We start from the raw sequence: 20,920 nt of genomic DNA, 5'->3' as shown, positions 1-20,920 counted from the left end.
ACTCAAAACCCAGATATGTGCCCTGACTGGGGATCGAACCAGCAAACTTTTGGTGTAAGAGACGACACTCCAACCAACTGAGCCACCTAGCCAGGGCTTAGTGATATATTTTTAACAAATCATATATGGCAGAAGTGACAGTGTGATTTCCAAGCCTACACCATAAAAAGCATTGCCACCTCTTTAGTCTGGTCACTTTCCCAGGCAAACCAGCTGCCATGGTGGGAGGACACTCAGGCCTGAGGCCCACCTGCGGAGAACAGCCTCGTGCCAGCAGCTATGTGAGCGAGCCGTCCTGGAGATGGATCCTCCCATGCCAGTCGAGATGACTACGACCTTAGCCAAAATTTTCACTACAGCCTCACGAGAGACAGTGAGCCAGACCCATCCTGCTCAGCCACTCTCAGATCCTTGATCAACAGAATTGTGAGAAAGTAAATGTTGTCTTAAGCTGCTACTTTTTCATGTAACTTGTTAAACAGTAATAGGTCACTAATATGCCCTTCCCTCTCTATTCTCCCAACCCAGATTTATGTCTCTTCGTTTCACTCATTTATTTCATTCATTTATGTCTCTTCCTTTCATCTGACAACATTCGCCACTGAAATTATACCCTTATAACCAGGACTTTATTTACGCCTGTGTCCAGCAGTGCCCAGCAGACAGTGGCCGCTAGTTAACACGGAGATCTGGGTCTGTGTGTCTCTCCTCATCTTTGTCTCTGTGAGGTGTAGGATCAGATGGGGGTTATGTGTGGGTGTGAGAGACAGCCTTTTCTCTTCGCAGAGGAGAAGAGATAAATCAGGTCCCAGTTAGGCTTACTCCTTCCCCTCAGCCCTTTCCAGTTGTACCACTCGTGGCTCAGACCCCAAAGGAGGGCTTACTATGTTTGATGGGTTCTTTTTCCTTTGGAAGTAGCTGCCCAGTCCCTTGCCCCTCTCCTCCCCCTCAACCTCCTGCAAAGCAATCTCCAAACTCTCAGAACTGGAATGCCCCAAGCCAGTTTCCACCTTTCCAAAAGGAATCTTTACATCGTTCTCTCTGGATACCTGCTCTTCGAGCAGCCAGGGGAAGCTGTGTGGGGAAAGAGAAGCAAGCTGGGTACAGGAGTTCCACAAATCCCTGCCCCCTGCCCTCTAGTCCCCCAGGAGGGCCCCAGGGCAAGTTTGTCTGTCTCTGCACATTTAATGATTCTCCCCTCTGTGGCGCCAGCCTTAGAGCGGGCCGGGGAGAGGAAGGGGTTTGACTGCCCCGGAACTTACCACACAAAGCTACATGCTATGCGGTAGGGGACATCCGTACTGAAGGTGGTTGGATCAACAAGGCTTACTAGTGGGAAAAGAGTCTGACGCTTAGGTCTGAAATGTGAGTGGGAGGGCACTGGAGTGAGCCAGAGGTGTGAGCAGGACTGAGCCTCAGTGTGGCCAAGGATGGGCCAAAGAGAACAAAGACTTAATGCCCCAGTGGGAGCTGGGCTGGGGACAACGGTGGAGGCTAGAGACAAGGAGGGCAGGTGCAGGATGTCATCCCGGTGAGAAGAGCTGGTGGCTCAGGCCAGGGCAAGCTGGGTCTGAGAGGAGGAGACTGATTGGGGTGAGGATGGAGCGAGAGAAAGAAAGCAAAAGTCATGCCTGAATTTCTACCTCTTGGTGAAATGTACCTGAGAGGAATCTTGCCCCACTGGGTGTAAGGTCAGGGGATATATTTCCGGTGCTGGATTGACACAGCAGTTCCACAGCCATGCCAGGTGTTACCCCCACAGACACGTGTTCTCACCTTCAGGCGGCCCTCCTGCTTTGGCAGGTTGATTCCCCCGTATTCAGGAAGAAACTGGGGGACATATGAGGGTGCCAGAGAGGAGAGGGGTCCAGGATGCTCAGAACTGTGACCTGCCTTCAGGACCCCCAAATAAGGAGCAGCATCTGGAGTATAACTGGGGGTGGGGTAGCCCTGAATCAGTTGGCTGAAGCGGTGGAGATACAGACCAGGGAGTCATGCACACGTGTGGAGGGTGTGTGTGAAGATGGGCAAAATACTGATCACTATTGAAATGTGCAATGAGTACCAGGGATTCATTATACTCTTCACTCTTTTTGTTCATATGTTTGAAGATGTCGGTAATAGAGCATCAAAAGAGCTTTTTAAAAAAAAACTGTGCAGTCCCTGGCTGGTGTGCCTCAGTGAATTGAGAGCGAACCTGTGGACCAAAGGTCGCTGGTTCAATTCCCAGTCAGGGCACATGCCTGGGTTGAGGGCCCGGTCCCCAGTAGTGTGCGCAAGAGGAAACCACACATTGACTTTTTTCTCCCTCTCTCCCTTCCTTCTCTCTAAAAATAAATAAATAAAATCTTAAAAAAAAAAAACCTGTGCAGTTGTGTATCTCCGTGTAGCACATGTACCCTGCTGCAGGTGTGGAATCAGTGCAGAGACCTCTGTGTGTGCACAGGCGTGAGTCCGCCACCATGTGCATTTAGTGTGCAAACTGCAGCGTGCATGCACTTGGGGACAACACCTGGGTAGGACATGGGGAGAAGTTTCCGTCTGTCCACACTCACCCCAGCATCTTGCAGACTGATTCACCTCATGATCACGGGCCCTTGGCTCTCTAGTGGCCATGAAACTCATATGTGAAACGGGGCAGCTGTGTGCTTGAACTTGTGACACGGTATGTTGGTGTGTGAACACGTTTGTGTGTGAATGCGGGCACTCACTGAGTGTGGGTTTAGGGGGCATGACTTGTGAGATTGGGCGGGGCCCTGGTCCTGAGTCCAGTAGCGGTAGGTAGACTCCCCACTCCTTTGCACGATTCCCCGCAGCTCTCCAGCGCCCCCCCCCCCGCCCGCGCACGAATCTGGCGGTGTGGAGGGTGGGAGACACCTGTTGGGGGGCTGGGAGCCACAGAGCCCACCGAGGCCTTTCTCCCTGTGTCCCCGCCCGCCCTGCCCCTCTCGGGTCCCGCCCCCGTGGCCGCGGCTAGCAAAGCGGCGTGAGCGCACCGCGGTCAGAGGAGCGCACGGCGGCAGGAGCGCACAGCGGGGAATCCCGCGCAGGGAACCGAGCGGAGGCTGGGGCCGCCCGAGAGGCGGGCATTGCATAGGGAGAGCCGTGGAGACGCCGGGGGCAGCGGGCCGCGCCAGGCAGGTGAGTGAGGCCGCGGGGTGCCAGGAGCCAGAGAGTGGGCGTCGAGACCCCGCCGCCCCTGCCCACCTGGTTCGGTGCCCGTCCTGGGCTCCGCTCCCGCCGCCTTCTATCCCTGCGCGTCCTCGGTTCTAGTTCTCTGCGTCTCTGTCGGGTCTCTCGGACGGTTTCCCCTGTGTCTCCGTCTCTCCCCTTCTATCCACTGTCTCACCCCATCTCTTTCTAACCTCTCTCTTCCGTCTCCGTCTCCTGCCGCGTCGGTCTGTCTCCTCTCTCTCAGTCCCTGTCTCACTAATTGTCTCTCCGTCTGTGTCTCTCTCTTTGGACTGCCTGCCACTCAGGTCTTTGATATGTATCTCTCGCTCCCCACTCTCTCTTACCTCCCCTGTCTCTCTGCCCGGTGTCGCTACCAGTCTCACCTCTCCTGGTCTCCGTCTCTCCATCCTCGTCTCTGGCTGAGATCTCGGCCTCTCCCATCTCGGTCCCTCTCAGTCTCCTTGTCTCCCCGTCCCATCAACCTTTCTGTCTCCACAGTTGCTTGTCATCCCCCCCCCCCCGCACCCCGAGTCAGATCGCGCTCTCTCACTCTCCCCTTCTCTGCTTCTTGGTCCTTGTCACCCTCTTTGATCTGCTCGGTCTCTACCTGTCCTCGGTCAATGCCCATTTCTGTCTCTTTGGCGCTCGCTCTCTCTTTTCTACCTCCCTACCAATCTCTGGAAAAGCTATCTTTCTTTCTCCTCATGACCCCCTGCACTTCCCTGAATCCATGACCACCACCCCCCCTTGCGTTGGGGGTTGTGGGAGCAGCGGGGCCCAACACCCATAGTGCCCTCCCTCCCCCACAGACGGCCCTTTCCTCGGGGCCCCGCCTGGTGCCAGCCACCCCACCCGCGGGCGGACTGCGCCTGGAAGCCGTCATGGAAGCCCTGCAGAGGCAGCAGGCAGCCCGCCTGGCCCAGGGGGTGGGGCCATTGGCCCCTCCACGCCCATCGCCACCCCGGCCTCCCTTGCCTGGCCTCCGGATTCTGCAGGCCCCAGAGAGGGCCTTGGGGGAGGTTGGGGCTGAGGAAGAGGAGGATACTGAAGAGGATGAGGAGGGGGAGGAAGCCGGGGCCGAGGAAGAGGCAGCTGAGGAGAGTCGTCCAGGAACCTGGGGCCCCAGCTCACCTTCTGGCCAGCCCCCTGGACCTCAGCCCCATGAGTGGACCTACGAGGAACAGTTCAAGCAGGTAGGACCCCCTCAATGTCAGACCCTCTGGTCTGCCTCGTCTCTGGGCAAAAACAGCCTGGTGATTAGTAGTCTGCCCTCTACACAGTGGAAAGACAGAGACCAGAAACCTAGAGAGAGTGAAGGCTAGACAGTCAGAGACACAGAAAGAAGTACACAGGCAAACACTGAGAAGTGCTGAAGACACCCAGAAACATGGAGGCTGACAGATTGGAGGATCTTGGTGAGGCTGGAAGAGAAAGTGGGAAGGGTGTAGGAGCCTTTAAGAATTCTTTTGAGGGAGGGGAATCTAATGACTAAGAATTACAATGCCAGCACCATCCTACCCTACCTTCTCACACAGCAAGTGACAAGGTCATATTTCAGTGATCAGTGGGGGTGTCTTGGGCTGCCTTCTTCTGCCTTTGGAAGCAGAATGGAGGTTGCCACCCCTTTGGCAAGCTGATACCCCCCTCCTGTCTTCCTATCAGATTCCCCTCATTCACACCGTCTCCCTGGCCGGAGTTCTGTGGGTGACAGTTCCCAGCCTGTGAGGGCCACAGCAGCCGCAGGGCAATATCGAGCCCCTGTGCAGCTGGAAATGACTAGATCTGACTCACAGGGCCATATTTGAGTTCTTCCTCCCGCAGAACCCATCTGGACGTTATTCCAAAGCACTACTCCAAGCCGTCACTGTGAAAGCATTCTGCAGGGCTGTGACTCTAGGGGTGGCACCTGTAGGGTGTTGGCCTTGGGTGTTTTCCAGAACTGCTCATCTGCAGTTAGCACTCTGTGGTGTTGGTGTAAAAAGGAGTGTTACTCAGGGCTGTAATATTCTGGAGAAATGGCTGTAGCAACTCTTTCTCCTAGGTATAGTCTGGGAATTATTACTTGGAGAGTGTGTGTGTTATTTGTGGGCATCCATCTAAGACATAGGGCTCAGTTCTTGTAGGAGCATAGCTCTAAGGGTGAATCTCTGAGGTGCGTTATGAGGGATTTTTGCTGTTTGTTTGACTGAGAGTTCTTATTGGGGGATGGACTGTTACCTGTAGGTGTTACTCAGGGACTCTTACTCTTGGGTAAATGACTGTTACTCTAGGGATTGTCCTTCCTGGTGGGTATTTGGGAGATGATATGGGAGGTGGGGCTCTACGTGACTGGGAATATGTGGGATCACCCCCTGGGCCCTTCAAGTCCTGACCCCACAGGTTCTGGGTGACACAGGGCCATTGCCTCTGTGGCAGCTTCTACAGTGGGCAGGTCACTGTCCCCGGAAGGAGATCAGACCAGAAGGTGGGCTGAGGGGCTCCAGGTTTCAATCCAGAAGCTTCTGAGCATATATCCTGTCTGAGGGATGGGTTAGAGTCATCATCCCCAGCCCTGACATGCAGAGATGCGAACAGTCGGAAGCCTTTGCAGGAATGAAGGACAGTGAATGAGTGCCTGCCAGGCAGATAAGCCTGTCAGTCTCCTCAGTGTGGAGCACAGCTCCAGCCTGACTCCCTCCCTGCACTCCGTGCATGCCGGGGAGGGCAAGTTAGCCTCCATGGCTTCCTCTCTTCTCCCACACCTGAGATGGGTGGTTTGACCCACACAGGACACCACTAGCCAGTAGAGGGTCTCTGTGTGTACTAGAAAAAAAGTGCCCCTACCTGCACCCTAATGTCTGGGAGTCCACATTTCAGACCCAAGCTACCCCTTTGGCTGGGGACCCTTATTCAGGGTACAACCTGAGTTGGGGTCCCAGGGGGTGGGGGGTGAGTGGAGCTGGAAAATGACCTCAGTCCTTCCCCAGCTGTACGAGCTCGATGCAGACCCCAAGAGGAAGGAATTTCTGGATGACCTGTTTAGCTTCATGCAGAAGAGGGGTGAGTGGGGTGATGAAGGGAAGGGCCCCCCACTTACCAGGTTGGGTCTTCTCTGCAGAGGCCTGAGCTTGGCAGCACCTATCCTTTGGGCCCTCAATAACATCTTTAACCTCTGACCCTGCCCTTTTCCTCCACCCAGCAATTAATTAGTGGCCAGCCCACTGGCAGGTTAATGAGTGTGGGATCAATTGGGAGGGTGGGATGGGGAACTGGTGGGAGGCTGGTCTGGTGGGTGGGGGGAGCTTCCCAAGAATAGAGGACTGGGAATACCTTCGGTCCTCTTTCGCTGACCCTTCCTCCAGCCTTGTCACTCCTCAGTTTCCCCTTGCACCAGGCAGGGGACAGCCAATGTGCTCTACAACAAGAAGGACTGGGATTACACTGAAGGAAGGACTTCTCAAGGGGTAGGCCGGGGACCATGTGAGTTGGGGCTATGGAGGAAGAGAAAATCCTTCCCAGAAATCTTGGAGCTGAAAGAGAATGCAAGAAGGGTCCATCCAGCAGGGGGTCAGGACAGGTGGCAGTCCATCTCTTAGGCTTCTCCCCAGATTTGTGTGTCCAAAGACTGACTCATTATCTCTCTCTACAAAGCTAATTAACTCACTCAGAGCGAGGCCTGATAAGCTGCTAATTAACTGGCTGCATTGCCCCCCCCCTTCCCCGCCCCTTCAGTGCGGAAGCTGGCCAAAGTCCCTCCGGAACCTCACCCCAGACCCAGCACCCCTTACAGGGCCATTCCTAAGCAGGGATCCTCAGTGGGGCCCCAGATCCCTTTGCTCCTTAGGGAGACCTAGTCATTCTCGTCCCACTGCACCTTCCCTGCTCTTTCCTTGAGGTCTTCCCTCCACTGGAGGTTGGCTAGGGAGGTCTGAGCGGGTCCTAGCACTTCCCCCACCAGGCCCAGAGCTCTGCCTCCCCTGAGTCTGCCTCCCTCAGCTCCCTCTGCAGGGGGAGGGGGTCTCGCGGGGCCGATAATTTTCCCCCATTAATCAGGCCGCAGCTAATTGTTCGGGTCCAAAGGCGGCAGCGGAAGGGGACGGGATCGGTAAGGAATTAACTGGGGCCCATCGCTCAGCGCAGACAGGCCCCTTTGTCAGGCTTGGCCGGCGGGGGCGGTGCGGGCTGTGGAGTTGGCGAGCCGAGGCAGGGGCTGCTTCTTCTCCCATCCGCCGTCCTCGGGCTTCCTGCAGCCACAGGGGTCGCTGCTTAGGGGAGCTGGGCTCTTCAGCACTGTCGGGAAGTCCTTCCTACGGTCTGTGCCAGGCGTGGGCAAACTGAAGCTTACAAACCAAATCTACCCGCCTGCGAGTTAAGAATGGTTATTATGTTTTTACATAATGTAAAAAACTAAAAGACAAATAACATTTCAGACGTGTGAAATTCGAATTTCAGGGTCTGTAAATAAAGTTTTATTGGAACACAACTGCACAGCTGCTTTCAGGCTAGAGTGCCAGAGTGGGGTTCAGAAGGGACCCTTTGGACTGTAAAGCCTTAAACATTTAACTTTTGGCCCTTTACAGAAGTTTGCCTACACCTAGTCTAGCCTCCTGTCCTTCCTTGGGCGCCGTGGGCTCTGCCTGGCACACCGCCACCTCTCTGCCCCTCCCTCTCCCCCTCTTTTCGTCAGGTCCCTCCCTCTATCCCGGTCTCGTCCAGGCCGCTGACTTCTTCAGTCGTCGAGGACGCCCGCAGACTGGGTCTTAGTCTTCCAGTCCTGACCTTCTGCCCAACCCCCACCAGGGACACCAGTGAACCGCGTGCCCATTATGGCGAAGCAGGTGCTGGACCTGTACGCGCTGTTTCGCCTGGTGACAGCCAAAGGCGGCCTGGTGGAAGTCATCAACCGCAAGGTGTGGCGGGAGGTCACGCGCGGCCTCAGCCTGCCCACCACCATCACCTCGGCCGCCTTCACTCTACGCACTCAGTGAGCCTGGCGCGCGGGCCTAGGCGGTGGGAGGGGGCGGAGAGGGCGGGATGGGAGGGGTCAAGGCGCGAGTGGCCCGGCCTCGGGGCGAGGCGGGACCCTGGGCGGGCGTTCGGGTGTGGGCCCTGATCAACGGGGCCCAGCTTTCCCCGTGCACAGATCCCGTCGGCCCCTAGGTACATGAAGTACCTGTACCCATACGAGTGCGAAACGCGGGCGCTCAGCTCTCCCGGGGAGCTCCAGGCAGCCATCGACAGCAACCGCCGCGAAGGCCGTCGTCAAGCTTACACCGCCACCCCGATCTTCGGCTTGGGCCGCCCGCCCCTTCGGAGCACCGCAGCCCCGGCCTCGGGTCCTGGCTCCGCCCTGCTCGCGCCCACGCCGGGTGCCCGCCCAGCCCAGGGCTCCGCCTCCGGTCTGCCGGCGCACGCCTGCGCGCAGCTGAGCCCAAGCCCTATTAAGAAAGGTGTGAAGGGGGAGGGGCTGAGGTTTAGAGGTCGGTGAGACCTAGGGGTACGCTGAGACACAGAGAATATTAAAATATGGGGACTCTGAAACGCGGGAGGCATTGAGGTATGGGGCAGTAAGGACTGATGGGGCTCTGAAATTTAATGCATCCTAAAGTTTAGGGCTCCTGAGGTTTGGTGTCAATGAAGCCTTGGAAGCTCTGGAGTAAGGGTTACTGTGGCGCGGGACTGAAGGTCCTTTATTCAAAAGCCATTCCATTCCACACCTGTCCACTCATGGTTCCTATTTGCATGTGGTTTGTGCCTCCTGTGATCTGGTTTACTTAACAACTGAGAACAAGGAAATCCTCTAAATTGATTTGGACCAACCTAGACATTTACATTGGTCTTTTGGGCCCTCCAGTTCAGAGGCTATAGGCTGAGACTTTGGATGCGAGTGGAGATTGAACTTGGTGCTTCAGCTTGGATGACCGATCTCCTTTGGTCCCAGGCCTGGAGGGAGAACCATATGCAAAGATTGAGTTGGTTGGGCCAGGGGAGCTGAATGACCTGTTCTTCCAGAGGAGAGTGGAATTCCAACCCCTCGACTGGCACTGCCTGTGGGCCTGGCCTTGGGACCTGCGCGGGAGAAATTGGCACCAGAGGAGCCTCCTGAGAAGAGGGCTGTGCTGATGGGGCCCATGGACTCACCTCGACCTGGTGCACACCACGGTTTCCTGCCCCATGGCAAGGTTCCCCTAAGGGGTGAGGAGGGGCTTGCTGCTGATAGGTCTTTGGGCCTGTGTACCGTGGGAGGACAGATGCATCACCTAATAAGCATTGGAGGTGGGGCAGATAGACCCCCTCAATAGACAACTGTGTGATTACCAGTGCAGGGTGGAAGTAGAATGAGTTGGAGGACGTTTATTGAGATGGAGGACGTTTATAGAGATGGAGGGGGAGCTTGAAAATCTGAAGTCTGATTCCCAAAAATGTGACTCCCCTACCCTCTCCTGGACAGAAGAGCGGCTGGATGGGCCTCTCAATCTGGCAGGCAGTGGTATCAGCAGTATCAACATGGCACTAGAGATCAACGGGGTGGTCTACACTGGTATGGGTACCACAGACTGTCTACATTGGCATGAGGTCAGGGGTATTTACATTGGCATGGGGACTTTAGACTTTTTCTTCTAGCATGAGATTCAGAGATATTCACACTTGCATGGGTAATATGAAGTTCAGGGGATCGCTCCACTGGCATGGGTTGGAGGGACTGTCTGTCTACATGGCATGGGGTCCAAGGCATGACCTCTCTAGCATGGGTACCATGGGATGTCTACCTTGTCAATGGTCGTGTATCAGTGTAAATATTTATTGTTTACCTGTTCGAGGGTATCTATATTGGCATATGAGTCTCTAACTGACCAAAGGGTTTGGTCTTCATTGGATTGGTTTGTGGCAGAGGTTTGTGTGCGGTGTTCTAGCAGTCAGGTCACTAACTTTTGTTTCCTTCTGTTCCCCCGCCCTATCCCTCCTGCTTGTATTCACCCTCTATCATCTCCTCACCCCTTTGTCAGGCATCCTCTTTGCCCGCCGTCAGCCTGTGCCAGCTTCCCAGAGCCCAACTAACCCTGCACCCCCAACCCCTACAGGACCTGCTTCCAACACCTCACCCTGAGAGCTCTCACTTGGAATTAAGAGTGCCAGCCCATTGCTGGGGGGAGGGGTGGGAGACACCCTCTCCACCTTTATTCTTCCAGGGGGCCCACCCTAGGACCCAACCCTGGGAGGTGACCACTACACCCCTCATGGACTTGAAGCCAAAGAATTTTCTTTTGATGTTACATCTACCTCATTGTAAAGGGAGGGCACTTCCTCTCTGACCAACTCCAGCATCTACCAAGGAGCCCTGCCTCCAATGCCCCCTGTGTCAATGTCATCTCTAGGACCCTACCTCTTGGAGTCAGACCTGCTTCTTCTCTTCAGGAGCCAGATGAAGGGTTGGGTTGGGGCCTTGTGAAGGAGGTGTCCCTCAGGTCATGTCTGGGTAATAAAGCTGCATTTCCTCCCTCTCCAGTGCCTCTTTTACTTGTTTGGATCTGGGGGATGGGAAGGAATGGTGTGGTATACACAGGCTGCGTTAAGCCAGGAGTTCTCACAGGGAAGACAAAATAACAAAGGTCCGTGAGAGTAGAAGAGTTTGGTCTCATGAATCAGACTGCCCGAGTTCAAATTCTGATTCTGCCACTATAGTACTGAGATGCCCTCGGCAAGACACTTAATCGCTTGAACCTTATTAGACTCTAAAAGATTATGGTATTTCACAGGGCCTCCTATTGATCTACGGGAATGGACCAGTCGTGGATTAATGGGTGTATTTATATGCGCAACTTCGGGGAATGAGGTGGGGAAACCTCTTTGGTATCCTAAAATTAGAAGAAGAAATGCAAAGGTGGTCTTGACAATCAGGAGCTGGGATGGCAAAGAGCCTGACAGTTAGCCGTTGCCTAGGTAACCAGACAGCTTTAGACTCCTTTCGCCGGCCCAGCCCGTTGCTTCCGGCACAGAAGGCCTCAGTCGTGGCGTCACTTCCCGTATTGAGGGGCGCCCGTGCATTTGGATTGGCCAGACTTCATTATTTGGACGGACGTCCCGCCCCTGGCTATTCCCCAACTGAGGCGGGGCGGTAGCTATGGCGGCTGTGACCGATGTGCAACGGCTACAGGCCCGGGTGGAGGAGCTGGAACGCTGGGTGTACGGACCCGGCGGGTCGCGCGGCTCGCGGAAGGTGAGCGATCTTGGGTCCAGTGGTCTCCTTCTGAGGCAGAGCAAGGGCGGTCTCCCGGCGTGAGCCTCGGGATCGATGACTTTCCAATCCCATCGTCCGCATTCCGGCCTTTAAAATAACAATGGTCCAAGACCTTCGGAGCACATTGGACTCTCGGGGTCCATACCCATGTAGGGAACTGCTGGTTATTAATCCCGCTCGAAATGGGCTTAGTGTGAACTGTAACTAAGACTCTGCCTCTACCCTTTCGGGGCAGTTGGGAAGACTTAACACCCTGGGAAAGCTGACTAATGAAAGTTCCAATAAAAGCCTAAGTCCACAATGAAGGGCTGTCATGGAGCCCTATGTAATTAATTGCTAAATGAATTGTGCAGAAAGAGGTCCGTGGGACGTAGAGGAGACAGAGCAGAGAGATGCTTAAGGAAGTCCCTGAGGAATGAGAGGTAAGGTCTGAGAGGCCCAAGATTAGGATACTGGGTGTTCCAACATGGACCAGCACTCCTTCACACCACGTACTGAATTTTGACAACTCCGATGATCAGTTGCCGTTTTTACTATGGGAAGACCTTTCACTGAAGGCGGAGTGTCAGGAATACCTTGGAATTAAGTGCATCGGAGGTAATGATGTCTGTTTGTACACATACACGCTTGTGGAATTGGTTGTCACTAGCAGTTTGTGTCCCATTTGAGTGAGACTGACTTCTTAAAGCATTCTCTCCCTTTGACATATACGACGCTAACCCTTTGGTTTTCCTCCTACCTCTTTAGCTGCTGCTTCTCAGTCTTATTTGCCTTGCCATATTTTTGACCCTTGAATTTTGGCATTCCTCACCCTCTGTCCTAAAACCTGGGTGAGATCATTCACTTCCATTGCTTCTCCATCTGTTCAGCCCTTTGATGTTGGAATTCTTCATCCTCTCTCCTTAAAGCCTAGGTAGGTTCAGTCAGAGAGGTAGGAACCAGGGAATATATAGTATCTGGTAGAGCCCCATAAACGCTAAAATCATTCATTACCTTCCCCAGACTTGAGACTCCCCAAGAACATGATTATCTCCCTCTTGCCACTGAGGATTCACAGAAGGTGGGGTTGCATCTCCTTTAATACAAGAGAAAGCAACCAACCTAGATTTCTGAGGCAAAAGGGTTTGGGAATCTGAGGAAATGAGGATTCTTTACCTCTTCAGATCCTTGAGACAGGTGGTGAATCTCGGAAATAACTTTTACTACCCTTACAGGTGGCTGATGGCCTGCTCAAGGTGCAGTTAGCTTTGGGGAATATCGCCAGCAAGAGAGAGAGGGTAAAGATTCTCTACAAAAAGAGTAAGTGTTTGTATGGGGTGCCTGCCTGTCTTCTTTTCAATGCCTATACTTCCTGAGACCTTCACCCTTCTTCACTGGAGTTGCCCTTTGGGGATATAGAATGTGAAGATATTTCCCTGCTGAAATGGTGAATTGGGGTGTGCATTCTATTCTGTGGTTAGACTTCAAGCCCATGACAGTGACCTAAGTTATGGGATAAGAGCTCTGTCTGAAAGATCCCTCTGGTGAAGGAGGGAGAAACGGTGTGGGATTTCCACAGGCAAGATTCAGAGGCAGGAATTTAATTAGGCCCTGGCCTTGGCTCAGCCATGCCTTTTTGATTGTATCAAAGCTAGCAACCTGCTCAGTAACTAGAAATCAGATAAAGCTCTGGATTGTCTTGGTGGCACTGAGGGGCACAGGGCCTTCCACCCTTGATGAACATAGGTCAGTGGGAATACTGAGGGCCCCAGGGTGGTGGAGGCCATTATGCTTCCAGCTTTAAAGTTTGAAGTCAGCCAGCTGGTGAACAGGGGGGAGAAACAGGGAAGTGGGGAAAGGGGTCCTGGTAAAGGCCTATTAATAGACACTGTGGGTGTCAGCTCCTCACTCAAGGCTCTCCCCAAGGTGGACCATTCCCCCAATATCCTTCATAAAACAGATCCTTGTTATTCAACCCTATTCCATTTTCCATCGTCCTACTTTTCTAGTTGAAGACCTGATCAAATACCTGGATCCTGAGTACATTGACCGCATTGCCATACCTGATGCCTCTAAGCTGCAGTTCATCTTAGCAGGTGTGCACATGCATCTGGGGATATGGGTTGTGGGGGAATTTGGGCACAGAGATGGCCTTCCTGCCAGTCCTAATGGATAAAGCTCTGGAAATTGCTGTCTGGAATTCTGGCTTTCATCTGGGCTGAGGCCAGAGGTCATCCCATGGTTCTCTAGTAGGTATTGGGTGTGGTATACTTCTGAGCCAGCTGTAGTCCATGGTGCTAGTCACAGTGGAAGATGTTCCAATGTTCTATCAATGGCCTACCTCTAGGATTTTCCTTTAGAACCTTCCTCACTTCTGCTCACTAGACCGAGGAGCTTCTAGGAAAGGGTGGGAGCAGACAGTATTGCATTTAGGAGAGGAGAACATTGGCATGAGTTTCAACATCTTTTTTCCATGTGAGAAAGCTCTGGGATGTCAGAGGTCTAGGTGATGTCTGCTCATTAGTCAACTACTCCATGAGGTAGGGTTTTCCAAGCACCTGTGTTTGTTCATACATTGAAAAGATGTTTGATGATCATTTACTGCAGTCCAACTATCCTATGTATGAAGTATACCATGGTGAACTAGAGTGTCCCTGAGCCATTGCTATGGCTCAAGCATCAAGTTCAGATCTTCTCCAGGACTGACTCTAGTCCAGCCTCTCCATCCCTCCCTGTAGCTACTGCCTCAGTGTCCATCCCCTCACACATGAACTGTTGCAGTCTCCTAAGTCCTCTTCTTGACCCTTGTCCTACTCATCTTGCATGTGGTCCAGTAGCTTCTCTCCAAAACACATTTTCAACATGCCACTTGGTCTACTTTGGAAACTCAGAGTGTGTATGTGTCTCTCTCTCCTTGCTAGGATAAAGTTCTAAATCATTAGCTTGCCATTCAAAGCCTTCTACAGTCTGCTGGATCTACCCTCCCACATAGCTCAGTTTCCTGTGCCATCCCTGCTCCAGTTTGGCAAATTGAATTATTTTTCCTCTACTAATTAACAAGTATTCTTGCCTCCAAACACCTGACATAACAGTCCCCCCTTCTTTAGTTCTCTTCCCTTTCTTTGCACCCATTGAAATCCCCTGTGCACGGTCACGCTCTCCTTATTGGACTCTTCTCTTACTGTCCCAGTTCTCCAGAGCCACTGAGTAGAACCTGCCTGGCAGTCTGCCTTGTCTCCTCTTGCAGACCTTCCGTTCCCAGGAGCTCTTGGTTGTGGGGACCTAAGTCTGAATTTATTTGTCTCCTGTGGCCTAGGAGAGGCTCAATGAATTTGTTGCTAGGAGGCTAGAGGATGAGGCCTTAGAATTAAAATTTGGAGGAAGGTGGGATTTGGAGAAACTCAGAGGCTCCTTGGACTCAAGATGAGTCTGACCAGAGGCATTCACAAGAGGTGGGGGCCCAATGGGGGAATGCGCCCTTAGAGAAGGGGCCAGTGGGCAGAACAGCTACCCCAAGCTCCAGGATGCAGCCATCTCCCCTGCCAGGTTCTCAGTCTCTTGCACTGGAGTAGCAGTGCCCAGGCTCCCCTCACTGCAACCATCCTGTCTGTTTATACCTCAGAGGAGCAGTTTATCCTCTCCCAGATTGCACTCCTGGAGCAGGTGGAGGCTTTGGTGCCCTTGCTGGACAGCGCTCATATCAAAGGTACCTTTCCACTACTCTGCCCGAGAGGTGGGTGGATGGGCAAGACTTCCTTGCACCTCAGGTTCCCTGGGCTCATGCTAGTTCTGCCCCTTGTCTTTACCTCTACCCTGGGGGTAGCTGCCCCCTGCACTGGGACTAAAATTGCCAGGGCAGAGAGCTCAGTTTCAGAACCCCAGATAATTTGGGCCTAAGGACAGTAGTATAATCCCAGCAGCCCCACCTCTGGAGATTCCTTCCGCCTTTTACCCCACCTCCCAGCATCTGTCCTCAGGGTGCTGCAGAGCCCAGATCTTACTGTAAGAGTCTTTGCCAGGGATATGAATATGTGTGAATTCTACCTGCCACACAGCTAAGAGCAGTCTCTATGCTTGGGTTTTGACAAGCAGACAGTGACTTTAATTGAATTCAGATATCCATCTTGTCTGTCTCTGGAGGTATTTTTCCCAGCTCCCCCTCCCAACTCCTAATCAGCTACCTCCTAAGCAACTGACAGCCTTAAGCTCTGGGCCTAGCATGGTGACCAAGGCTTCGGGTGTTGGATTGCAGGTGGCCAGCTTAGGGACCTGGCATTTATCCTGAGCCTACCTGCAGGCTCTCTGTTCCCTAGGACAGACAGACCTGGTCCCACTGGGCCAAGTGCAAAGGGACAGATCCTGTGATGGGCAAAGCTCTTTTTACCTTTTCCTACTTACGGTACTAGAGTAGGGGTATGGGTCAACTCTGGGGACCCCAAGGTTTTGTCTTCTAGGGGCCTGTATCTTCCCCTCCTTTTTGGGTCCTAGAGGAAGACTGGGGTGAGCAGGGAGCCCCACCACCACCTCTAGCTGCAGCGGTCGATGAAGCCTGGCGTTTGTTTAGTTTCTCCACTCAATACTCTAATCCTGCCAAAGACCTAATAGACTATTGAGCAGTCCCAGGGGAGGGCACAAGCATCATCGGGCAGTGTGCGTTGTGTTTTACAGCCGTTCCTGAGCATGCCGCCTGCCTGCAGCGCTTGGCCCAGGTCCACATCCAGCAGCAGGTATGGGAGGGGAGAGGACTAGAAGGGGAGGTGGTGAGGCTCCTAGCCCCTACCCCTGCTGCTTGGGGAAATAGCCTCAGGCTCCTCTGATATCAGCACTAGTTGGGGGTTTATACTTTATCTCCCATCTGCCTTAGAGAGGGAAGGGACTTACCTAGAGCCACATCCAGATCTCCTGCCTCCCAGAGTAGGGCTACTCTGAGACACCAAAAGGTTGATGTTGGGAGGTATCCAAGAATTCCTGGGGATAGTGTGTCCTTGACTGCGGGTGGAGGAGCTTCTTTGATTGATTTATTTATTTTAACTATTCCCAGGGTCTACTATAAATTCAAAAAGGGTTCAGAAATAGAGGACAGGCAAGGAGACATACATTAGCAGTAATGTTTCCTTAAACATGTGGTCCACTACCCCTTCTATCAGCGTTAAGACTGCCGTTAGTGTGCCCATCTTGGAGCCTCAAAGTACCCCTTTAGAAATTTGTTCCTTTTGGCTCTGGGGTTAACATCACCTTCACTAGGCTGGGAGGGCGGGGGCGGTGAGGGCCCTGATGAGGCACGAAGGTTAGTGGCAAGTGTGAGCTTTGTCCGACTCCTTTCTCTTACACCCCACAGGACCAATGTGTGGAGATCACTGAGGAGTCCAGGGCTCTTCTGGAGGAATACAACAAAACTGTATCCTTTCTGCTCAGCCAGGCCCCCAAGGAGTGCTGCCCGAAACCCTGTGTTTTTGTTTCATCTGATCCCGTCCCATCCAGCCTGTTCCCCTGCCCTTTTGGCAGATGCAAGATATCTGCACTAGCTTACTCAGACTCCTGTTTTCACCTTGACCTGTAACTAGACATTGCTTCTCTCCAAGCAGTTTGTGCAGTGGGATGAGCTACTTTGTCAGCTGGAAGCCGCCAAGCAAGTGAAACCAGCAGAGGAGTAATGGCTGCTCCACATCCCGGGGTGAGCCAGAGCAGCCAGGCTCTGGGGCCCTGTGCCAGCCTGCCCTTGTAGCAGGGCAGAGGCAGCTCTGTATTTATTGGATTCACAGACTACCTGTCCTCACTCAGGTGGGGCCCCGAGGTCACAGGTCTGGCCATGTGAGATTTCCTCTTTGCACTCCCTCCCTCCCCTCATCAGTGTCCTACTCCAGTGACAATAAACTGTAGAGATCACTAAAGAAGTGTGCCTGCTTCTTGGTCTAGGGTGGGGAGGAAGGTGAGGATGGAAGCGGTGGAGGGAAGAGTTGTCAGTCTTCCTCGTGACTGAACCAGCAGCTACACTCATCCTGGTCTGGCTGTCCGGGAAGTGCAGGGCTCTCAGGAAGACAAATGTCCTCCTTTGGTCTATGTGAATGGAACATTCACTTGTTTCCCTCTTCATGTCAGATTCCATGCCAGGTGGGGAGGACACAGGATCCACCTGATCCCTGCCCTGAACAGGTTGTTGTGAGAGAATCAAGGAAATGGGCAGCCTTGCCAGGTGGGCACAGGGTCCTTTGGGACACAGAAGAAACGGATGGAGGAGGCAGCACAGGGGTTTGAGAGCGCAGGGAGCAGCGTTTGCAAAGGCAGAGAGGATCCTGGAAGTTTCTCAGTTGGTAGCCTCGTTAGTGCTATTGGCCAAGAAGGGAAGACCAGAGAGGTTTAGATACAGGAGTCTGGCCAGGGTGGAGGCCGTGGCGGCGAGGTGGGAGGACTCACTGGGGAATGAGAAGGAGGAAGCCTGATGAGAGAGCGGGCTTCAGCTTGCCACCTCACTCCACCAAGTGTTTGCTGCCCCCTTGTGGTCTCAGGGAGTGCCGGCTCTCCAGACCCCTTTTCAACTTCCGGCCCCATCACCCAACCCACACGGTCTCACAGGCATCTAAAATTCAGAGAATTAAGCCTAAAATTGGGTGTCATCCTAGACTCTTCTCTCCTCTGTCCAAACAGTCACCAGCTCCTCACCTCACCTACCTACTAATATCTCCCAAGTTAATCTACGTTTCTTCATTCCCACTGCCATTTCTCTGGTTTATTCTTTCAACAAATCAACAAATATTTGAGTGCTGGGCACCTGCACTCATAATATTATAGGCTGGGCACCTGATGGGTCTCCTTGGCTACACCTCTGGGAACTAGCGGCCAGGAGTCACCAGCGATTGTGGCCCGATTTCCCCATTCCACCCCCTCCTTCACTGTGGCCAGAGTGAGCCGTGCATATGAACTATTTTGACTGACCCCTGATGAAAATCCCCCTTGGCCCACCAGTGTCTACCGGATGAGGTCAAAGTTCAGAACTCAGTGACCAAGGTACTCGTCCGTGCAGCAGCAGCCACTCCAAATGCAACCTCTTGTCCATGTCCAAAGTGAAACCCGCAGCTTCGCCTTTGCTATTGTAGTGTTCTCAACTAGTAATGCCATCACTGCCATCTTCTAAAAGCCAAATCCTTCTCATCCTTCGGACGTGGGACTCCTCAGATGGCCGCTCCTCTCCTCCGCAGGGTTCTCTCCACCCCAATAGGAGTGCCCCTCCCGGAGGGTAGCACAGCACAGACTGAGCGTGTTTTCACCTCCTCGTCTCAGTTCTTCCTCCGAGGCCCTGGGGCTCCTGCTCCCAGGTCCCGCCCCCAGGTCCCGCCCCAGGCCCCGCCCCCAGGCCCGCCCCTCCCGCCCGGCTGGCGCGGCCTTACTAGCGCGCTCCCGCCCTGCGCGCCATCTTGGCTCCGGCTCGAGCTTGAGGCGAGTGCACCCGTGGCGGTGGGAGTCGGAACCTAGTGGAGTTGCGGGGCGCCTGGGCGGGGGGAGGAGGGCGTGGGGCAGGAGAGGACAACTCCTTGGCCGTGCGGGGAGGGGCACTGGGGGTGGCCCGCGGTTGTGCAGATGGCCGAGGCCGGCGGGCCCGTCAGGAGTAGCCTAAGCAACCCTCCGCGTCAAGCCTGTGTCCTGAGTTTCTCAAGTGACCTGGGTTGTGGGGGATGACCCTGGGAATCTCTCAGAGTGAGGGGTGCTCGACCCTGTCCTGGGGATTTCGGAGCGAGGGAGGAGTCAGCTCTGTCTTTGAGGAGCATTTTGATGAGGGCTCTTGTCTCGTGCATTGGGGAGCTTGGGGTGTAGAGGCTTAGCCCTGGCCCCTAGAAGCACGAGGTGAGGGAGCCTTGTCCCTGTCATTGGTAAGCCTGGGGTGAGCACCCCTCAGTCTTGTTCACGGGAAGTCTGGGGTGAGGACCTGGACCCTGTCCCAAGGAGCCCAGGATGAGGGCGGCCTGGTCCCAATACTAGGGAGCTTGGGATGCCCCTGCTGTGAGGGGGCTTGGACCTGTCTTGAAGGGCCCAGGGTTTGGGGAATTTGGTTCTGTCTCCGTCTTGGACGGAGGGAGGGTTATGGCCCTGTCCCGGGTAATGGGGGTTTATGGGTTATAGACCTTCCCAAAGTGAGGCAGGCATAACTCCTGTCCTGAGAAGCTGGCAGTGAGGGGCTCTGGTCTTGTTCTTGGTAAATCTGGCCTGAGGAGCAGGGCTTTGTCCTGGAGAGCTTGAATTGGGGGGATGGCCTGGGGCACATTGCTGAGCATTCTTCTGATATTTCCCTGCAGTGGGCAGCCAGATTCCCGGAACCAACAGCTAGCAGGATGGAGCACTACCGGAAAGCTGGCTCTGTGGAACTCCCAGCACCTTCCCCAATACCCCAGCTACCTCCTGATACCTTGGAGATGCGGGTCCGAGATGGCAGCAAAATCCGCAACTTGCTGGGGCTGGCACTGGGTCGGTTGGAGGGCGGCAGCGCAAGACATGTGGTGTTCTCAGGTTCTGGCCGGGCTGCAGGGAAGGCTGTCAGCTGTGCTGAGATCGTCAAACGGCGGGTACCAGGCCTGCACCAGCTTACCAAGCTGCGCTTCCTGCAGACTGAGGACAGCTGGGTACCGACCTCACCGGACACAGGCCTAGATCCTCTCACAGTGCGCAGACATGTACCTGCAGTGTGGGTACTGCTCAGCCGGGACCCCCTGGACCCCAATGAGTGTGGCTACCAGCCCCCAGGGGCACCCCCTGGCCTGGGCCCCACACCTAGCTCCAGCTATGGCCCCCGGCCCCGAAGAAGGGCCCGAGATACCCGGTCCTGAAGACCTGCTGAGCAAGCTGTTATCCAGGCCTGAATGTCTAGGATGGCTGTGCCTTCTCTGAGAAGCCTCTGTTACTGCTCAACACCCCCAACAAGACTTGAATCCACAGAAGTAGGCTTCCTTGTTCTGATTCCCCTTCCCTCTGGCATATTGAAAGGGGTCTCAGCCTGGGTTCTGGATTGCTTAAGAAGGGCTTACTCTGCCTTCTATCTACAGTGCCTCTGATCTGCCTTCTGACAGGGGTCCAGGGAGTGGGTTAGGGAATAAAGGTTCTGCTGGTTTATCTCATGAGTCTCTGCTTGGCCTTTGTGTGGAGGTGGGATTAAGAGGGTAGGTGTCTCTGTCCTTGTCCCCCAGGAGCTCACAGGCTAGAGACAGGAATGGTAGGCTCAGGCTAGTGCTGGGAGGATCTAGAAGCATTAATAAGCCTCAAGCCGTAACCTGACTATATCTAGACCTTTGGGTGGTCTACCATGTGCTTTTGGCTGGTTTAGGGACTTTGCCAGGTCAGACATTTTTCTGTCTTTGGCATATATTATAGTGTTTATGATTATAGTGTCAGACACCAGACTGGATTTGAATCTTGGTTCTGCCTCTAGCTTATTAGCAAGTCACTGCTTTGTGCCTTAGTGATCTCATCCATAAAACAGGATATAGTGCTTACCTCATAGGGTTTTTATGAGGATAGAAGGTAGAAATGCAGACATATAACTCTTAGATACCACCTGGGCAT

The 20,920-nt window shown here is 53.9% G+C and overlaps 3 protein-coding genes across 4 annotated transcripts; all 3 read left to right on the top strand.

Annotated features, from left to right (window-relative positions):
- The first annotated feature begins 4,055 nt into the window (after nt 1-4,055).
- Nucleotides 4,056-10,510, top strand: ARID3C (AT-rich interaction domain 3C). Of its 2 annotated transcripts, XM_045840808.1 has the most exons (7): nt 4,056-4,367; nt 6,141-6,213; nt 7,954-8,137; nt 8,314-8,603; nt 9,166-9,348; nt 9,605-9,694; nt 10,161-10,510. In XM_045840808.1, exons 1-7 carry the CDS (start codon nt 4,056-4,058, stop codon nt 10,259-10,261), a joined length of 1,233 nt encoding a protein of 410 aa, XP_045696764.1. In that variant the 3' UTR covers nt 10,262-10,510. The 2 variants fall into 2 exon arrangements, with proteins under 2 accessions (XP_045696764.1, XP_045696765.1); XM_045840809.1 differs by lacking the exon at nt 9,166-9,348.
- Nucleotides 10,511-11,232: 722 nt separating this feature from the next.
- DCTN3 (dynactin subunit 3) lies at nt 11,233-17,262 on the top strand. Its single transcript, XM_045840508.1, has 7 exons — nt 11,233-11,371; nt 12,607-12,691; nt 13,381-13,467; nt 14,994-15,077; nt 16,040-16,098; nt 16,710-16,769; nt 16,936-17,262. Exons 1-7 carry the CDS (start codon nt 11,276-11,278, stop codon nt 17,023-17,025), a joined length of 561 nt encoding a protein of 186 aa, XP_045696464.1. The 5' UTR covers nt 11,233-11,275; the 3' UTR covers nt 17,026-17,262.
- A 1,473-nt stretch (nt 17,263-18,735) lies between these two features.
- On the top strand, nt 18,736-20,475 carry RPP25L (ribonuclease P/MRP subunit p25 like). Its single transcript, XM_045840670.1, has 2 exons — nt 18,736-18,805; nt 19,660-20,475. Exon 2 carries the CDS (start codon nt 19,696-19,698, stop codon nt 20,185-20,187), a length of 492 nt encoding a protein of 163 aa, XP_045696626.1. The 5' UTR covers nt 18,736-18,805; nt 19,660-19,695; the 3' UTR covers nt 20,188-20,475.
- Nucleotides 20,476-20,920: the final 445 nt, after the last annotated feature.

Source organism: Phyllostomus hastatus, unplaced genomic scaffold (assembly GCF_019186645.2).
Source record: "Phyllostomus hastatus isolate PE091 unplaced genomic scaffold, TTU_PhHast_1.1 phas_contig_34, whole genome shotgun sequence".
Taxonomy (NCBI): Eukaryota; Metazoa; Chordata; class Mammalia; order Chiroptera; family Phyllostomidae; genus Phyllostomus; species Phyllostomus hastatus.
The sequence above is the reverse complement of the archived record's forward strand: the minus strand, read 5'-3'. Positions and strand labels throughout refer to the sequence as shown.